This window comes from Solea solea, chromosome 3 (genome assembly GCF_958295425.1).
Source record: "Solea solea chromosome 3, fSolSol10.1, whole genome shotgun sequence".
NCBI lineage: Eukaryota > Metazoa > Chordata > Actinopteri > Pleuronectiformes > Soleidae > Solea > Solea solea.
The window spans coordinates 31,558,425-31,577,976 of record NC_081136.1 but is presented as its reverse complement, the minus strand read 5'-3'; the positions used below and the strand labels follow the sequence as shown (position 1 = coordinate 31,577,976).

General features: G+C 41.1%; 1 protein-coding gene across 2 annotated transcripts in view; it reads right to left on the bottom strand.

The window, feature by feature from the left end:
* The window catches only part of LOC131456601 (protein PHTF2-like), a 39,676-nt gene that overhangs the window by 2,307 nt on the left and 17,817 nt on the right, over window positions 1–19,552 (bottom strand). Inside the window, exons 4-18 of one of the 2 annotated variants that reach the window (XM_058625071.1) lie at window positions 13,116–13,172; window positions 8,428–8,497; window positions 7,026–7,184; window positions 6,153–6,318; window positions 4,268–4,432; window positions 2,780–3,002; window positions 2,517–2,666; window positions 2,285–2,441; window positions 2,106–2,173; window positions 1,452–1,580; window positions 1,251–1,336; window positions 969–1,161; window positions 762–893; window positions 597–683; window positions 325–480 (exon numbers count right to left, since the gene is read on the bottom strand). In XM_058625071.1, the coding sequence (XP_058481054.1) occupies window positions 325–480; window positions 597–683; window positions 762–893; window positions 969–1,161; window positions 1,251–1,336; window positions 1,452–1,580; window positions 2,106–2,173; window positions 2,285–2,441; window positions 2,517–2,666; window positions 2,780–3,002; window positions 4,268–4,432; window positions 6,153–6,318; window positions 7,026–7,184; window positions 8,428–8,497; window positions 13,116–13,172 (1,998 nt within the window). The remainder of the gene's footprint in view (window positions 1–324; window positions 481–596; window positions 684–761; window positions 894–968; window positions 1,162–1,250; window positions 1,337–1,451; window positions 1,581–2,105; window positions 2,174–2,284; window positions 2,442–2,516; window positions 2,667–2,779; window positions 3,003–4,267; window positions 4,433–6,152; window positions 6,319–7,025; window positions 7,185–8,427; window positions 8,498–13,115; window positions 13,173–19,552) is intronic. The other variant, XM_058625072.1, reaches the window with a different exon arrangement.

The following is a 19,552-nucleotide window of genomic DNA, read 5'->3' as shown; positions in this document are numbered from 1 at the left end:
TACTTAAGTACAGTAACAAAGTATTTGTACTTTATTTTTATTTTTTTATGTTTCTGTAACCGTTAATACACCAGTGTGCAGAAGCAATTATATTTTTAATGCTAAAATATAATTATTGTTGTTATCCGTGAATTTTCAAATATACTGTTTGATTATTTCTTGATCGAGACTTTAAATTTCAGTTATTTACTTGCTTTCCTGAACAGAAAAACGAGTTTTAGTGGTTGAAAATGTGGAAATGTGAAAATGTTACATTACAACACTGGGATTAAATGTGTGTCACTGCTGTGTGGTACAGTGTTGTGTGTGTGTGTGTGTGTGTACCTGTTCTGTGAGCAGTATGGACGTGTTGCTGTACTTCTTGCTGGTCTCGGAGCCCAGAGTGACGAACCTGAGCAGGAACAGAGACAGACTGGAGCACCAGATCACCAGCTCCCAGTTATAGTGACACTCCAGGAACGTTTCGTGGACGTGGAGCAACTGGAGAGGGAGAGAGAGAGAGAGAGAGAGGGAGGGAGAGAGGGAGAGATGGAGAAAAATGATTGACTTCAACAGGAAAAAAGGAAGGACGTTAACATGACGGCATTTTAAATTACCTGAGCGCAGCAGATGAAGACGACGGACAGTGTGAGGAGGAAGGCTGACGACACGATCACGTCCACGGAGCGCTGAGGCCCGCGTCTCTGCACAGACGTTCACTCGGTGAGTGTCAACACACGTGATTGTAAATGTCCTACATTTAAAACAAGAACGTGTTGTACCTTGAGGTAGGAGCGCAGCGACAGCCACATCTTGATGTTCTGAACCTTCTTCAGTCTGAAATGGGGAACCTCAGACTTCCTGGCTCGGCGAGCCGACGTCAGGTGACCAAACAGCTTGGCGAACAGTAGCCTCTGAAACACAGATATGAAGTTATAAACTTTTCTTGTGCTACTAAAAGCAACTGCTGTGGACCGCGATTATCTCACCTGCTTGTAGGTTCTCTCTGCCACACTGAGCAGGAAGAAGAAGAGCCATATGAGGCAAACGCGCACCAGAAAGCTCAGCGTCACCATCGTGATGACCAGTGAGTCCGATCCAGACCCGCCCCCCAGGGCCACAGACAGGAGCTCATTGGCTGAGAGTGCAGTCAGCTGATCCAAGTCTCTGTACTGAGACAGTCTGCAGGGAGAGAGAAAGACTGAGTTAACATTTTTATCAAGTATTTCCAGCCTCTGAAATATTGCCGAGTCAGGTTATGTCAGAATTACCTGTAGGCAAAAGGTGTGAGACCAAGCGTCACTGAAACCAGGTTCCCAAAGACCTGGTAACCAAAACCAGGAGTGTAGAGATTAACCTGCGTGCAGAGGCAGAAACAAAACATGTGGTTAAGAGCAGATTTGGTTTTGAATTCTTCTGTGGCTCTCTTCAGACGCTTGTTCTCTTTCACGATCACAAGACTCACGACTCACTCGGTTCATGATCATGCCGCTGATCTCCAGGACGGACATGTCGGCCTTCTTGCACTCGTTTCCCTCCCACACGATGGCGCTCACTCTCTCCAGGCCGGGGTTGGAGCTGTGAAGCCAGGGAACGTGACCCTGCCGACGTCAACACACACACACACACGCGCTCAGTGAGTAAGACACTTGAGAAATCCAGCAAACATTTACTGATGTCCAGACATTTTTTCAATTGTGTACAAGTCTGACAACACAAGAGAATGTCCTGCTGTGTCCTGCCTCGAGATTATGAGATTATGAGGTATTAACACATCCAAGAACCGACCTGGAACACAGGCAGTCATTCTCATTGATTAAAATAGCTTATTTCAGCCATTCATCAAAAGGCTTGCTTTCTAATTTACTTCTATATCTCAGACGACGTTTGCCACTAAAGTTTATAAACTGCTCAAAGTCCTCCAAGAAAATCTGCATTTTTAAAATAGATTGAATGAACTGATGTAAAATCAATGATCTTTGGTGCAGGGAGTGAATTTTTCCCAGTCCGAAAAGGCAAGAGGAAGATAATGCTGCAAACACTCTTTAGATATCATATGTGTGTGTTTGCGTCTCACATCCTGAACTAACCCTTTTAAATTAACCTGACGTGTCACACGCACACACCTGATGAAAAGGGTCGTCTCTGTATTCCTTCTTAGCCGGGGTGCACACGGTTCCTCCGGCCTCTCCCTCTGTAAACAACAGCATTGGTTTAAATGTAACCTCATGGAGATAGAAGTTAAAAAATAAACTAATCCCATATTTGTTTGTTTGTTACGAGTTGTGTTGTCTTTTCCTCTGACCTGTTTCTGAGGTGCACGAGGACCTGCACTCGGCACAGTGAAGGAAGTCTTCCCACATCAGGTCTTCTGTCTCGGACTCGTGTCGAGTGCTCTCAGAGTCCTGAGTCCTCAGACTGGAGCATCTGGAGCTGCAGCTGGTGCCGGACTTGGAGACGTCCTGAAAACCAGACGAGACAAAGTTGCACGTACTGACATCGCATTGAAATGAACTGCCGTGTGCACGCTTCTTCACCTCTACAGCGTAGTGTTTCTTGTAGTGGTGGTGCGAGTTCTTGCGGTTTCTGAGTGTGCAGTCGTTGTTTATTCTTTCCACTCCCCTGCGGAGGGCGCTGTAGGACGCCTCAGGATCCTCCTCGCTGGACGCCTCGTCTGACGCTGGCTCCTAAAACACAACACTCAGGGGTTCGGCTTGTTTTTCTGGGCACAGCATCGTTTCGTTCATCAGCTTTGGTTATTAATAGAAGAAATTCATATTAATAAAATGATGAGTTTTACCTTGTTGCCATTGGTCAGCATCAGTCCCGTGTTGCGGGCGACGTGCGTTGGCGGGACGGGAGCGTTCCAGCAAACCTCGTCGGCCTTGTTTACCAAGTCACACCGCTGCTCGTGGAGCTGGAGCCCCTCCTCGCTGCTGCGATTGGTCACGCGGCCGTCCAGCGACACGTAGCCATTGTCCGTCTCTGTGGATTTGTCTATGGAGAGCTTGGACTTCTTTGATCTGTATGAGGAGGAGGAGGAGGAGGAGGAGGAGGAGACGGACACGTGTAGAAAGATATATGAAGATTTTGATAAAGTTCCGTAAGGACACAGACGTGCAGTGAGACAACGCAGGCGTTAGACACAACAGCTCTGGAACATTTGTACCAAACGGTAATTAAAATGCTAATCCAGGTTTTCAAAGAAGGGAAAAAAAAAACATTTCCGTCACAAACAGGAAGTGGTGAATGAGTGAGTTAATGCACGGACTGATAAATGGATCACTGAGGACAATGAAGTGGAGTGTTACGGATAATCCACAGATGAAATCGAGTCGTCTCTGTGACTACAAATGTTCCACACTGTTGTGTTCGGCTGGAGGCCGAGCAGAGCTGAGGCACAGGCACAAGCAGCAGATTATTTATTTAATGTTTTAACCACTAAAACTTTGGTTTATTGAATACTATTTTTCCATTTCTGAGCCCCACACCCTGTGTGTCTTAGACACGTAGCTTTGCTCAGCGTTTACGCCAGCATTAGCATTAGCTGCACGGTGTCATCACTTCAAATGCTGCGTTGGTTATAAAGGAATGAGAAGAACAAAGATTATTATCTTTAGCGAATCAATCAAATGATCCATTAGTGACTTAAATGTTCTTTAGTTAAGTCACATGATGTGGAACTAAGAGGAGAGGAAGTGATGCCGCAGCTAAAGAAGTTCAAGTTACGTCTGTGGCTTGGACTGTATATAAAAATGGACGTAGTCTTTGTTGTTTGATTTGTTGAAAAATGAAGTCCAGGACGTAGGGTGGATGCAGCAGTTCACCACCGGGGGGCGACAGTCTACGGGAGATGACATTAGGTCTTTCACAATAGCACATGATGTCAATTTTGTGAATTATGTTCCCGTTTACTAAAAGAAAATAGATATAAAGCACTCAAAGCTTCAATAGAGCCTAGTCTCAGGTGTGTCAAATGGTCAAATTGCAGAACTTGGTGCTTCACACCAGGATTTAGTTGTGCAAAACGAAGACTACGTCCATCTGTATGCACAGTCTCTGGTCTGAGACAGGGCTGGATTCAGGTTTCAATAAGGACCGCAGTTCATTTGAAGAGCACTTGATATTGTGGGTCGTCATTTCAAAAATGATTTCCAGATCTGTATTCGCATATCTTTGATTCATTAACGAATTGATGATCGAATCACGTGGGTTTGGAACCTGAAGCTCAGCCTCGTCTCTGTGCGTCATCTCTCTGTAGGAAGATGGGGAAAACGAAAATACACACCCAGCTTTACAGATATCATGCCAGAAATCTTGGAAGAGAGTGCCCAGGCTGTATGTGGTGCTGCTGGCTGAGTGGGAATGTGGCGCCCCCTCCTGTGTGTTATCGGTAGTGCTAGACCCGTCGCCTTCCCTATGCACCTCCATCTGAGATGCCTTCCTCAACTTCCTTCAGTGTGAAAAGAGTAGAGGGTGGAGACAGACTTAGAGGACGCAGACACCGGGAGTCCTGGCACCCGCTGGACACAGAGGTCGTCACAGTTAAAGGCAAATTCCACCAAAATCTTCTCTTATGTAGTGAATCTATTTTCCGAAAATGCTGCAAATTATAATTTCCTATTCATTATTTGAACCTTCCCCATATTGACACTGCATTTACTTTTATCCATTTAATGATCAAATTGTGCAGAACGTCTAATTGAGGTTATACTTGTGTAGAATATTAACACAAAGGTTAGATTTTGTAGATAAATGACCGAGGGGAAAAGTGTGGGACAGGATTAACGTTTCTGATTATAAACTTGAAGACATAAGAAAGAGACATTTGAGAAAGTTGAAAAGCTTAATGCAACTACAAAATAGCTATGCAGAAGACATTTATATATTCTTAAAAAGTAAAGTACTGTGTCCTGTTAAATTGGTTTATGTTTTGATGAAGTATCTAAAAGAGTTGGATGAGGGAGGAGGTCAGAGAGACAGGACAGGGGAAAAAAAAAAAAAAACTGAGGCCGAATGAATGAACGAAGAAGTAAACATCAGTAATTTGCTCCCTTGAATTCCCCAAACCCCTTTCCAAAACTATGGCATAATCCAGTCCAATTTTCTTTCCAAGAGTCTGAAAATTGTCTTGACGTCATTGCGACGCACACAAAAAAACAACACACCCAGAAGCTTCAAACCAGCAAAGAGGGGAAAAAAAAAACACAACCTGCAAATCTAAACACTACAAAACACACACCAAGTACTACAAGCTGCTTTCACACTCATTATACTATATACACACACTCACTATAGAAAAGTGTTTTTTTACAGTCATCAGTCAAATAACTTGTCCTTTTTGCACTTTCTTGTACAAATAAATAACTGAAAAAAGCTGTTGTCTCATAAATCATGGTTTTTGAATTGAGTTGGAACAGAAGTGTCTGACTGAGGAAAAAAAACAACAACCAACCAAGGATCAACACAGCTGCAGGAGTAAAAACAAGCTCTCTAAAAAAAAAAATGGTGTCAGGGGTAAACAAAATAAGTGGGAAACCCCATAAGCACTTGATGCAGCTTTTCATGGAAATAACTGGGAAGAAAGTGAAGGAGCCTCCTGGCAGAAAACTCCCATCCCCTCTCTACAGCCAGTTGTAGCCTTTTTAAACTCTGGAAGACGATACATTGTTCTCATGGCAACTGAAACTGTGTATAAAAGTCCTTCACTACAAGAGACGACTGAGCTTTTAATCCAAAACTGCAGTTTCATTTAACTCCGTCTGTCTCATGTTTTCACAGCTTGTTGTAAAACGATCTCTCATTCTTAAAACTATCTCTTATCTGTTTTTTTTGTATTCTGTGACTGCATATTTATTTTTATATCAGTGAGCCCAAGACAAATTTCCATCTTCTCTATTCTCGTCTCCTCCTCCTCCTCTCTGTATCTCATGCCTTTTATCTCCATTTCCTTTATCTCTTCCTGTGTCTCCCGTCTCTTCAAATGCAGCGTCCGGACATTCTAATCTTTTCTGAATGACTCATGTGTTGCTCCCTCGCTCCTGCACATAATCTTATCCTTAACCTTAATCTCACGTCCAACAGCCCTCCTTCCTCTTCTTCCTGCTTCCTTCTCTACCTTTAACATTTCTCATGAGCATCATTTCCTCTGCTCTCTCTCCTCCCTTCCTCACCTGCGTCTCTTCCCCCCGCTGCTGGAGGCTGGTTTCGGGGTCCTGGTGGACACGATCTGACAGTGGACGGTGCCCAGCAGCAGCATGAGCCAGATGGCTCCAAACACCTCCGTGGCTGGGATCCCATGAGGCTGAGGGATGGACACGTAGAGAAGTGCTGCTGCCGCTGTGAGGAAGAGACAAATATGGACAAAAGGTGTGAGTTTCATCACTGTAAAATGTCAGATGATAAAAGATTTATATTTGCTCCTGAGTGACGCCTTAAAGAAATGTGTAAATTGTGGTTTTGAACTTGTTTATGGACAGAAAACACTGAGGCAAAAATATTTAATGTGTGTGTTGTAAGCAACCTTTGTGATATTGATACAGAATATAATATATATACACTGTACACTGTATAGTTATTGCCAAGCCTTAGCTGCTGTACCTTAGCTGAAACTACAATGGCCAACAGTTTGCATCCCAAACCTGCTTCATGAGAAAACCCAGCCTCAGACTTCATCACTTCCTGTTTTTAAAAACACATCGTTTCTGTTTGACATGTGACTCTCACTTGGTGTGTGCACAGTTTTTTGTTTTTTTTTACTGTACAGCACTTTGGTTTAACTATGTTGTTTTATGAATAAACTGGACTGGACTGTGATAAACAGACTCTGGTGTCTACATCAAGGGGAAAATGTGATAGTTCCACTCCATGTGCCGTGTTTTCTCTTTCTTTTTAAAAAAGAGGCAAAGTTTCCTTGGTTAACCTCTGTCTTGACAGAATGGGTTTTGCAGGACTTACAAAAAACAACAACATATTTGGCAGCCATACAACACAGAGTCTCTCTGTTTCTCAGATACACACACACACACACACACACACGCGATTACCTTGGAGCAAATAAAGAGCCAGCAGCAGTAGGAAAATGGTTCTGGACGTGACCTGGATCCACCAGCGATAAAAGAACGGGAAGAAGACGACTCGGACGATGCCTTTCCTGGTCAGTGACGTCCATGGACTCTCTGGTTTGGCTTTGGCAAAGGCCGAACCTGAAGAGAACGGAATAATCATATGCTCTTAGATTCACAAAAACACAGCGGATTCACATCCCGAGCTGTGTGTTTTTTTTGTTTTTTTTTTATCTTCTTCTTTGTTGCTTTTTTTTTTTAATTCAGTGAGTCTTTCTCGACTTCCCCTCATCCATCTTGTCTTTATCCACTCTCTTTTCTTACTTCATGAACTCTCTTCCTGTGTAATGAAATGACAATGAGGGTAAATTTGACTGGTCTGATTAATAATTGAAAGTGTGATGAACCTGAGACGGACGAGAGCACAGATGTCCCAGAGCTGAGGACGGAGGAAAAGGACGACTTTAACGGTGACAGAAGGTTGGCACGGCGACACTCGGGTTTGAGGTTTTTTCTTGCTGTATGCTGACATGACAGAGCAGGCGATATGTGTCTGTCTGATGATTTTAGCAGGAAATCTATTAAACCTGATAACAGTGAATGCACACGATGTCAGGAAAATATGCCACAGCATTGTTGGATACTAACAGGACGATATAAATATGTTATTATTTTGCCTCTGTTTTTGTTATTGTGACTATTATCATTATTATTATTATTATAATAATAATAATAATAATGATAATAATAATAATAATAATAAAGTAAGTAAGTAAGCTTCATACTTATATTTCATGTGGAAACAATACTGTCAAGCCTGACTGAGGGAGTTTTCTGTGTGTGTGTGTGTGTGAAGTGAAAAACAAAACAAGACAAAAACACAAACAAGGGGAAGTCTTTTTTGTGTTACGTATATGGAGCATGTTAATGTCAGAATGACTGTTACTTATACAGCACTATGCAAAATGTTAAATACAGTATAATGTTTTCAAACTTCATTGGAACACATCCAGAAAATACAGGAAACATGTATGCAATTTTAAAATAACAATTATTTCATGGGGGGAAAAAAAATCAGCTTCTACAGGTTATAGTGTCAAGTATTTAGTGTGACCTACATCGCACGACCCCCATAAACCTGGAGTGTAATGGTAATTAATGTTACCGGTAAAACATGTGCTTGTCTGACTATTTCATGGCGAGACTATGAGATTATGCCAGGTTTATTCAAGACACGCTTGAGCATTTTATACACATGTACGAGTTGGCAGCTTGTTACTATATAAGACTGTCATTCATTCTCATCATTCCAATACAAATGACAATTATAAAACAACAAAGCTGGTGTTGTACTGAGACACAGACACAGAGACAGTTTTCTTACCTCTAACCAGGTCCACATCGATAAGATCTTGTTTTACATGTCCTGTCTTCTTTGGCTTGTTCCTCAAGCCCTGCAGGGGGAGACACAGTGCATTAGTGCCACATAAAGAAAATGACTGCAGGAATAAACATCATCTCCCTCTTCTTGCACACTCTACACACACTCACAGGTTTCACTATCCCCGTGGGGGACATTTATCCACATAATTCATTGTCTCACCCTTAACTCAAACCATAACCACCACACTCCCATTTAAATCCCCACCGGGGAACAAAAACAGGCCCACACACGTCTGCAGGAACTCGCCCCTCAGCAGACTTTTTTGTGCACTGAATATCTTTTATAAACACAAACGTTCACATTCAGTGTTTGAGGTTGCAAACGCCGTGCATTCTATTCTCCGTCACTCGCATCAGTCTCTACATTTTCCTCCAGTTTCTCCTTCACTCTCATGAACTGACTCGGTTTAAATGTCCACTGATCTTCTGCTACTTTGCAGGTGCCGAGGAGTTTAGATAAACCAGCTGCGTCATTTCATAGAATTGAGTTTGTTGAGGCTCCTCTGTGGAAGGCTGACTTCCTGTACCAGCAACTCACTTCCTCCACTACATTTAAGTGTGTGTGTGTTTGTGAGACTGCTCTGTCAGCGGCGACTGAAACTTAACCAGCGATTATTGACAATCAAGTTCACATGCACACGGTTCGTCTTAACAGCCTGCGAGTGATCAAACACAGTCTATATTTTTATTAAAATTGTGTATATATTTTTTGTTGTTGTTGAGTTTTAGATGTGTGATAATGTGCCGACAGGTCTATTATTACTATTATAATTATTATTAGGGCTGTGCAGGCTTGTAATAATAATAATGATGATGATTATACATTTTATCTGTTGGCGCCTTTCCATCACCTTACATAAAGACACACAAATGCAACATAATAATAGAATAAAATACAGTAAAATACAATAATAAAAGACAGTAAAATTTGACAGTGCTGTGTGGTCAGTGGGAGTATGATTTTGCGTGTGTTCACTACTAAAAAATTACTAATGCTTATTACTGATTGTAAGTGAATACACTATTTTTATGATTTTAAGGTGAAAATGTTGGTCTTTATGTCCCGTTTTGTGACCTGCGGGACACACAACACAACACAACTGAGCCTCATTCAGAGCTTTGATAATGACACTTTAATATCAAAGTTATATTGAACTGTGGGCTCGTTTTTAAACACACAAATCGCCAACCACTTCACTTTGACTGTCTTGTACTAATATTTACACACACAGCCCAATCAAGTTAGCTCTTATCAGCCAATGATCTGCTACACAGCCTTGATAGAGGTTTAATCTTTAAACAACACAACCAATGATCCAGTACGTCCAGTGTGTGTATGTGTGTGTGTGTGCACTTGTATTTGTTACCTTTTTGGGTCTTTTTCTGGCATAAACGTGGTCCTAACGAGGCAGAACCTCATATCTGAGGAACTAGTGAAGTTTAAGGCTAAGATTTGAATTATGCTTAGGCATTCACTTGTTATCTTTAAGGTTATAATGTTGTGTTTAGGCTGTCCAAATGAATAGACATCACATGCAGTGTCCTAAGAAGAACACCTGCAACACTCTGTGTGTGTATGTGTGTGTGTGTGTGTGTGTGTGTGTTTGTGAGAGAGAGAAAGAGTATGTGGATCAATAAGTTCCCCTTGGCAGCAGATTTACAGCAGCAGTAAAAGGTCTTCACTGACATCTTCCCTGGCTCTCGTCTCAGTGCTATTCATAGCTCTTATCTTATGATGAACTAGTTTAGTCTCCAGACACGAGCACCGATGTCGGTTTGGTTCAACGCGTGTGACGAGCTGAGCCAATTTAAGAGTGAAAATTAGACAATTTCTTACGAAAGGCTGGTTATCATGTTTATTTATTTATATTTAGACGCTTACCTTAAACGATATTAATGTTATTGAACTATGAAATGAATTGAAACTGTGTCTAAGGAGGTTAAAAAAGCTTTTAAAATGTGAAATAACTATGATCTGGAGTAATATATCGTCTTTTTTCCCCCGCTGATATTCTAAAATATCTCAGTGAGTAAAAAGGAGAGGTAAACATACATGCCTATTGTATTAATTATTCATTATTATCTATTTTTTTTATTCTGTCATTTCAAATTAAATCAAGCAAAATAAGCTGTAGTTCTATTCTCCTACCAGCAGGTGGGGATTGGTTGTTTATAACACATGGGAGATGGAAACAAAAGGTTCAAATAATTCAGTTTAAAAAAAAAACAGGAGTGATGTGAATTCTTTTTGGAAAAGTGAGTAAAATTATGTTGAATTTGTTTTTGCAGAGTAAGAGATCAGAGGTTGGAAAACGAAAAGCAACTCATCTGACCGATCTGTTGCTGGCTGCTTTCACTATTTACACATTGTACACACTATTTGCACATTTCCATAATTAAACATCAAGTACACTTCAGTCTGCACTGCTTCTTTATTACAAAACAACGTCAGTTAGGGCTTTAGACTTATGATAATGACCCTATAAACAGTCCAATTAACATGTTGTATAAGGGGAGTGAGGAGAGTGTGAGTGTGTGTGTGCATCATAGGCTAATTTAGGGCAATAAAATATCAGAGACAGTTTGTTCATTTGGAGACGAACACCATGAGGCTATTTTGGGGAAAAGGATTTGTGTCAGTGGTTAAGGGTAGGATGCGTCTATGCGGTGTCCACAGAAGAGATCTGTGACAACCTGTGTGAGTGAACGTGAGGACCTTGAGCTCATTAAACAGAGTGCCTTTCGCCTCTCTGTTTACGGGACATGAGGTGAAGTACAGGTGGGTAACAAGAGGACACCTCTCCAAGCCAAAGCGGCATACTTTGACATAAACAACCAACTTTCCATTAATAGCTTAGGGAAAACGACACGTAATTCTATGCTAATTACACTTTCTGAAGCCAGAGATCCTCAAAATTTGGGGACTTTTTCTGTGTGGAAAGATGATCTCGGTGAAGTGGGAGGAGGGAGGACGTCAAAGGTGAAGAGGTTTGAATTGCCTCTAAGCATTCCCTTTCAGGCACGCACTCAAACAAGCACACACAAACCAAACTGCCTTATTAACCTATGGCAGAAAGCCATAAAGAGGTGTTATGAAGCTGTGTCATGTATTTAAGGTAGACCATTACTAGCACCGTTCGTTGATGACTGTGGTATAGAAGTAAGTCAGTTGACATAATAATAATAATAATAATAATAATAATAATAATAATTGCCCTTGAGGTTAAAGTTTAATGTTGAGTCATAAAAGGTTGTAAGAAATACACTTAAACTTGTCAGACCAATACAAAAGCGACTAATGCCAGTGAGATATCATGCCTTCTCTACCCCACTTAACAATGACAAGAGACATGTGACATCGAGTGTGCATCTAGTTACCAATGAGTCCTAGAGGTGAAGGCTAACATTGATTCATTTTGGAGCTTTTCAAGGCTCGCAGAGCTCTATTATAATGCCATGACGGTCAAACAATGCCTTTAGAAGTAAATACAGAGAGTCACCTCTAGCTGGTTGCTTTAAACTACTCCCTCGTCTCTCCCTATGTTCAAGTGACTTACATGTCTTATACAGGACGTTCTGAACATGTAGCTTTCAGAAAACAGGAGGATTTTATAGATTGTGAACATGACCCGCGGTACCCGAATGCAACAGCCTGAACTGCAACCATAGCAGAAACCCCGATATCAAATCACAGAGGAGTGTGACGTTTAATAATTTAAACTAACACAAGTGAGAAATGTTGTAGAAAGCTTATTGTGAAGTCGGACACACGTGAGACAAAAACTGCAAGAAGAATGTGTGGAGTGAAGATAATGTTTCCAAATCTGCTGCATCAGTACAAATGATTTTTTAACTGTTTTTTTTTAAAGAGGAGCAAAGTTACAGCCTAGTTCACGGTACAGCCAGATTTTCCAGTCACAGACAAGTTCTGCAACTTGCTAAAACAAAAAAATTTCCTAATCAGCGCTCAGTGAACCCTTCACTTCAGAGATGTGATAACAGACACTTGCCGCTTTGTCGTGTGAACATGACTTAAATCCTAAAGCTGACCAATCTGTAAATGTCGCAAAAGGGTGCTTAATCTTCTGTGAACACACAACAAACCTTCTGTCTACAGTCTAAGGGTCCTACTGCTTTATTTATTGGTGGCTTTTATTGGTGGAGCGGTTGACGGCAAACAGAAGGTCGTTTCACTTCTAGAGAACACAGCTACAGTGTGAACAGAGTGAGGGTTAACACACGCCAGGATTCGACAGAGCAACTGAACGGAGCCAGCAAACCAACCACAGTCTAGTCATCTACAGCGTGGGTGAGCGGGCGTGCACAGCGGGGAGGGGGGGGGGAGACATGTCCACCCTCGTTACATACTCACCAGAGAAATAAACTGCGGAGAGGAGGGAGGAAGAAAGAAGGGATGGAGGTGGATGAGAGGAGAGATAAGCAGGCGATGCCCGACCGGGGAGACAGAGAGGAAAGAGTTAAAAAAAAAAGAGAGAAAACACTGGAAAGAACTGGTGGTAATGAGAGGCAATGGCAGCAGAAATAAAAAGAAGAAGAGGGAGATCATCCAGCAGAGAGCAAGAAACGGTAAACAGAAACACAGAGGAAACAAACAAATACCAAACGTACCTTAATCTCTCGCTGTTCGACTGATTTCTCCCAAATCTGTTGGTCATAGGCGCCAATCTGGAAAAAAAAACAAACAAAAAAAAAAACAATCAAAACTATAGAAAGAGGAACAGTAGAGAGAAAGTGGACACGAGGTGAAAAACAGGCATCACGACACATACAAAAGATGTAAAAACGCACAAATACCTGATCAAATAAAGTAAGAAAATGAACAATAAAAAAGGAGGTTTAGTTTCCATGTGTCCTCTTTTACACATTTAATTCTTTTTGTTGCATAAAGGAGAAAAGTAATGATCTAAACTTCATTTCAACAAAGCTGAAATTCTCCAAAATTATTTCGAGCACCGACCCGTTTTATTTTATGAAATCTAATCTGTGTTGACATTGACAGATCTGCACATGTTTGTTTGTTTTAGTGGTGTAAGGAGGAGTGACTTATTTAAAGCTCTTGCTTCTCCACAAGCACTGTCACGATTACAATTACACAGTATTTAAAGCCACATTTCCACAGAAATTCAGTCAAAGAAACGCATGTGTACACAGAAAAACAGTCACTGCAGACATGTTGACGTGGCACAGCCGGAAAAGCATGGGTGTCATAAACAGATGGTCTATATTTGTAATGTTTATGTAACTTTCTTTATATTGTTGTCTGACGTATCGCTGATGACACAAGCGCACTCTGCTTTACAGTAATTATGCAACGTTTTGTGCTATCTGAAAAATTCCAACGGTTTCTGAAAGCCGAGAAGTTGCACGTCAAAGGCAGCGCGTGGTTATTATGGTAATTTCCCTCGCGCCATTTTCAGGAAGCCGGTGAATCAGCGTCTCTGTCGCCGGAGAGGAGAGAACGGGAAGAACACCTGTACATAGTTTACATTTTTTGGCTTGTTTTGCACAATGAGACTCAAACAAATGTTGTTGCTACTTAAATTTCAAACTGAACACGCAAAATCTGGTATAGTACCTTTTGTTTTCCTTCATTTTAAATTGTTATTATTGTAATTGTTACTATTTTAACCTGCAGTAAATTGTAAATAACAATAGTTAGGTATTTCAGGGTTAAAAAACATGCCCTTGTCTTGTTCACTCATCTTCTACCGCTTTATCCTCCACATGAGGTCGCCAGTCCATTCACTCTCACAGTCAATTTAGAGTGTCCAACTTGCCTAATTTCAAAATCTGCTTGTTTTTGGACCATGAGAGGAAACCAGAGAACTCAGAGAAGACCCACGCGCACACGGAGAACATGCACACTCCATGTAGAACTCTTGTCTCCCTGATGCAAAGGCAAGAGTACTAACCACTGCACCAACCGTGTGGCCTGCATTGTCTCCTTGTCTCGGGTAAATCTATATCTATAAATCAAGCGCTACCTACTCTGCTAATCTGATCTAATCTGTCCAAATTTAGCCATCTCTTCTACAAGAACATGGACGAGTATTGGAACTTTGAACTCTTTGGGATTTCACCTAGGGTGTATTTTCTCCACTATTTGTTTGCGGCCCATGTCTCTCGTAAGTAAGAAGTTCAACTGGAGGCTAAAAAAACATGACAAGATGGACATGTCCCCAAGGCAATATTTGTCACTATCTCACTCAATGTGTATGTGTGTGTGTGTGTGTGTGTGTGTGTGTGTGTGAGTGAGTGAGTGAGAGACAGACAGAAAGAGAGAGATATGTCACTGTTATCAAACGTGTGAAGAGGAGAAAGTACAGGTTTGCATGCTCAATTAAATCGACTACACTGTTCAAATGGACTGCTGTGATTGTGCCAGTTATATAAGCAATGGTAGGTTTAGTGAATGAAGTGTGTCCACCTACACTACCAAAATAAAAGATGAGGTGATTTCAGTGTGTTTTAGAGACAATATAAAAGTTATAAAGCAGTTTTTTTCCCCCACCCAATTATTGCAATAACATCACAAATGACAATTATTTCTTCTTTTTAAGTCCCATCTAAAGTTACTAAAACTCCTGGTAGTTGGATAAAAAGAAGAAAAAGGATCTTTTTTCAGATAGTGAGAGTGTAAGAAGATCATCTGATGATGTGTGTGTTCAAGGCATCTGTGAGTCAACCAGTGGAAACTCTTCATCTTCATTAAACATGAATAGGAAGACAGGTCAAAGACAAGGACATGGAGACGAGAAGAAGAGAAGAAGACTGAAGGAAATTATTTAGGATGCAGCCTCGTTTGGTTTAAGATACCACAAAAGTTTAGCAGACGTGCAATCGGGGTTGATGTCGTGATTTCTGAGTCATCTCAGAAGAAAGTGCGTCGTTTTTGTGCTGTTACTACACAGCGAGTACCCACCAGTCCTGGGGACTCGATATCCCAACGTCAACAATGAGATAGCAGCGTGAGGTGTGCGTCACACAAGCCTTTTTACTTTGACAATGCTTTGCTTTCAAAATGACAATCTGTTTTGTTTTTCTACTGCGGCACGTGGCTGTCACAACATCACCACCCTGCACGGAACGTTATAAAATGACAAGCCACATATTTTTTAATAAGAAAAACAAAGAGAAAACTTTCAGATAACAGAACACAACGCACTTCTTTGTTGTCATTTAATCAGCGTGTAGTGAGGCTCTGATCTAATGAAATATATTTCTCCTGTCACAAAAACAATTTTTTAATGACAATAAATCATATTTACTTGCAGCTTGTACAGCAAATTAAAGAAGGACGTTCGAGAGGTCCTGAATACGCTAAAATAAAAATTAAAAACGACAATGTTACCAACACAACTTCATGGTAACACAAAATCAAATATTATAATTTTTTTATCATATAAGTTGATATATTAAATACAAATATACAGATCAGAGGCTGGGGTACCGTGAGCGTGGCCCCCATTGCTCCTGCACCTGGCTTGTGTGTGCAAAAGGTCTAATTACAATGTGCTGGAACACATATTAAGTCTTATTTGAGGTTTTAAATAAACTGGATTTTAGTTGTTTTATTGAGTTTTTTTCTTTTACACACACACACACACACACACACACACACACACACACACACACACACACACACACACACACACACACACACACACACACACACACACACACACACACACACACACACACACACACACACACACACACACACACACACACACACACACACACACACACACACACACACACACACACACTTCAGTGCACTGGAGACCAATAAATCTGACGTGTGACTGACTGACTTTACTGTGTGACATTTGTGGGATTGATGGCTAATTTTCCACATCACTCAACCCATTACCACACACACACACACACACACACACACACACACATAACAAGAGACTAAAAGGACGAGGCAGCTATGAGTGAAGAGATAAAGGAGGAGAGGGTATGAGATAAAGATGAGTATGGAAAGAAAAGTAATTGCACACACATACACACTCTGTTACATCATGGAGTAGTGAGATAAGAGTGATCTGCCCGAGTAGAATTAACAGCACAGTAAATCCTCACACACACCCTTCCTCACAACACCTCACCACCCTCAAAACATCTGTTTGATCACGTTTCTGCAAAATAAACAAGCTCTTAAACAACAAAACACAAGTCACCTTTCCTTCTGTTTCTAAATTTAGCATTATTTTTCTTTAAATTAATGAATGAAACCAAATGATTGATTTCATTTAAACAACTAAATCTTTTCTGTGATTTGACAAATCCAAAAGCTGAGAGGAGACCAGAAGGGAAGACGACGACGACGATGATGATCATGCCAAGTGTGCCGCATGCTGCAGCAGTGCTCGGGGGTCACCATGACGACGGATGGAGGGGAGGGATGATCCAGGCAGAGCGAGGGAGAGTGGGATTATGTCGGAGAAGCAGAGTTGAGGGTTACATAAGTGCCTCTGCAACGGACGAGCTACTACACATGCACGCGGGGAGATTATCTCAGCCTGTTTACAGAGGGATAGCGATGCGGTTTAAGCTCGTGTCTGCGGCAGACATTCATACGTTCATAAGGATTCAACACATTAGCACGTATCAAGAGGGAGTGTTCATTATGGCGTTTTACCCATTGGCTTGGACTAGCAAGGGTTCAAGTATCAGATACAAGGAGAGTGTGTAGCCTTTTTTTTTTTTTTTACTTTAAAAGGTTATGTGAAAAGTTTCACTGTTTAACGTGAGTTTTTGTCATTAAGAACAACATTTGATTTAACAGGTTTCTACAACTTTGTAGAATCCGTAGTTCCTCTCACCTCCATGTCCATTTTTTTGGACATATTTACAGTTGTGCTTTGCCCTTAACTGCTCTCAGAGTGTAGCACACAGTGTGAGGTTGTTATTGGAAATAAATAAATAAAAACTACTAGCCCTGTTGCCATGCAGCTAAAAAACCTGAGGTTCTTACGACCCTGGACCAAACCGGAAGAACCTCAGGTCCCGGCTCCGGGTTTCCTCCCACAGTCCAAAACATGCACAGATTAAGTGAACACTAAATTTCTCATAGGTGTGAATGTGAGAATGAACTGGTGATCTGTATCAGCTGGGATTGGCCCCATTGACCCACGAACCTCAAGTGGAGGATAAAGTGGTACACAATGAATGAATGAATGAACACCAACGCTATGCCGCCTGCGTAGCACACAGCCGTAAACAAAGTAAACAAACAACCAGTATTGTGGAACCAGAGACTGAGATTTTCCTCAGATTTTTAGTCGAGAACTAAAGCAAAGGCTGAAAACTACAGAAACATGTCTATACATGAATAGACATGAGTGTTCTCTCTGAATAACATTTACCAACATTATTCTATGTTAGCTTTGTGTTTCAGGTTGTTTCTGCTGCCTGAAACTAGCGAAAAACAGATTCAATCAAGAGTCAATCAAAGGCGGAACTTAAATGTATCAAGCAAAATACCAAATGTGTGCGCATCAAACATCTGTGATGGACACAGCATCTCCAACAAAATGATACATTGAGTTCTTATACATTTTTTTAATGTCTCCACTTCCTGCAATGTATTCCTCCATATTTTTCTTACTCCCTACCAGTTTGTAGAAACTCAGTGCTCTCTACTGTGCGACTAGCAGCAATGGAAAATCCCTCGCCTATTTATAAGAAGCACCTTTTTAGGTGTGGCTGGCTTTGACACACTGGTAGTCAACCAGTGGTAACACACACACACGCACACACGCACACGCACACACACACACACACACACACACACACACACACACACTACACAAGGGGATACTTTCAGTTTCAGCTCAATCTCATATTTTCTGATTTATCAATCACTGCACCAACCAATTTAGCTCACGGTGAATTCTTTTCATAATGGATTAATCGGTCGTCCGTTTTCTTGACTCATCAGTTGGTCGTTTGGTCCAAATAATGTCCGACGATGTTGAAAAACGTTGAAAAATCGGCGTTGTCCAAACCTCAAAATGATTTTTTTGCCATTCACATTCAAGAAGCTGAACAATAATCGGAGCTATTAAGTGATTGATAAATAATCAGTTACGTAGGGATCAATTGAATAATTGTTTCAGCCCTGTAAACAATTAATTGCTCATCACAATGACATTAAATGAATCAACAAATATTCACAACAGAACCCTGACCCTATAAATATTGACCACACAACTTTACTCAACACTAACGAGAATTTATAGAAGATTCAGAAAACAGTTAAAGTTGGACGACCAAAAACAACCTCTGTGAAAAAATAAACAAGTGAAAGAACACTAAAGAATTTGGGTCAGACAGCTGATTGTGGCACCAGGATTAACCCCCTCTGCTGTGTTTTCACGCAACCATGGCAACGGAGGTGTTGCTATAGAGTGTGCCAGGTCTATTCTCAGCTCGGACAGGTGTGTGTGTGTGTCTGTTAATGACAAATGGCAAAAGTGAACAAACAGATCACATTCACAGACATCAATGTCTCATTTTCGTTCAAATGAAACAGAAAAGAAGTAAATATGTAGATTAAATAACATGTAACAAGATAGCAGCTGATGTGCCAGTCAACTACTATCTATTAATCATTTCTAAAATTAAAAAAGAGACAGGATTAATAACACACACACACTAATTTAAAACTAAACCCAAAATGCCTTAAGAGGTCATTGAAAGCAGCAGCTCATGTGAGCAGCTGCAGCTGAAGTCAGCTGAGGGGGAGAAGGCCCCTCAAGCAGAGACACGGTCGACTAAAGAGGGAACGTGTCCCTTTCCTCAGAGTGAACCTCGCTGTTGACGCAGACAAGTCCAGGCTGAGAGAGGAAGAAATTAAAGTCTATAAAATGCAGCCTGATAAAGAAAAGCGATGCTGCATTTTATGAAGAAGGTTAGCAACAAAACCTCTGTGACCTCAAAGCGCAGCTGCAGGATCCTGTTCTCAGCAGAAGCTGACGACCTCTGAAACTGAGAGGTTTATTTATTTCATGAAACTGCAGAGGCTGGAGCAAAAG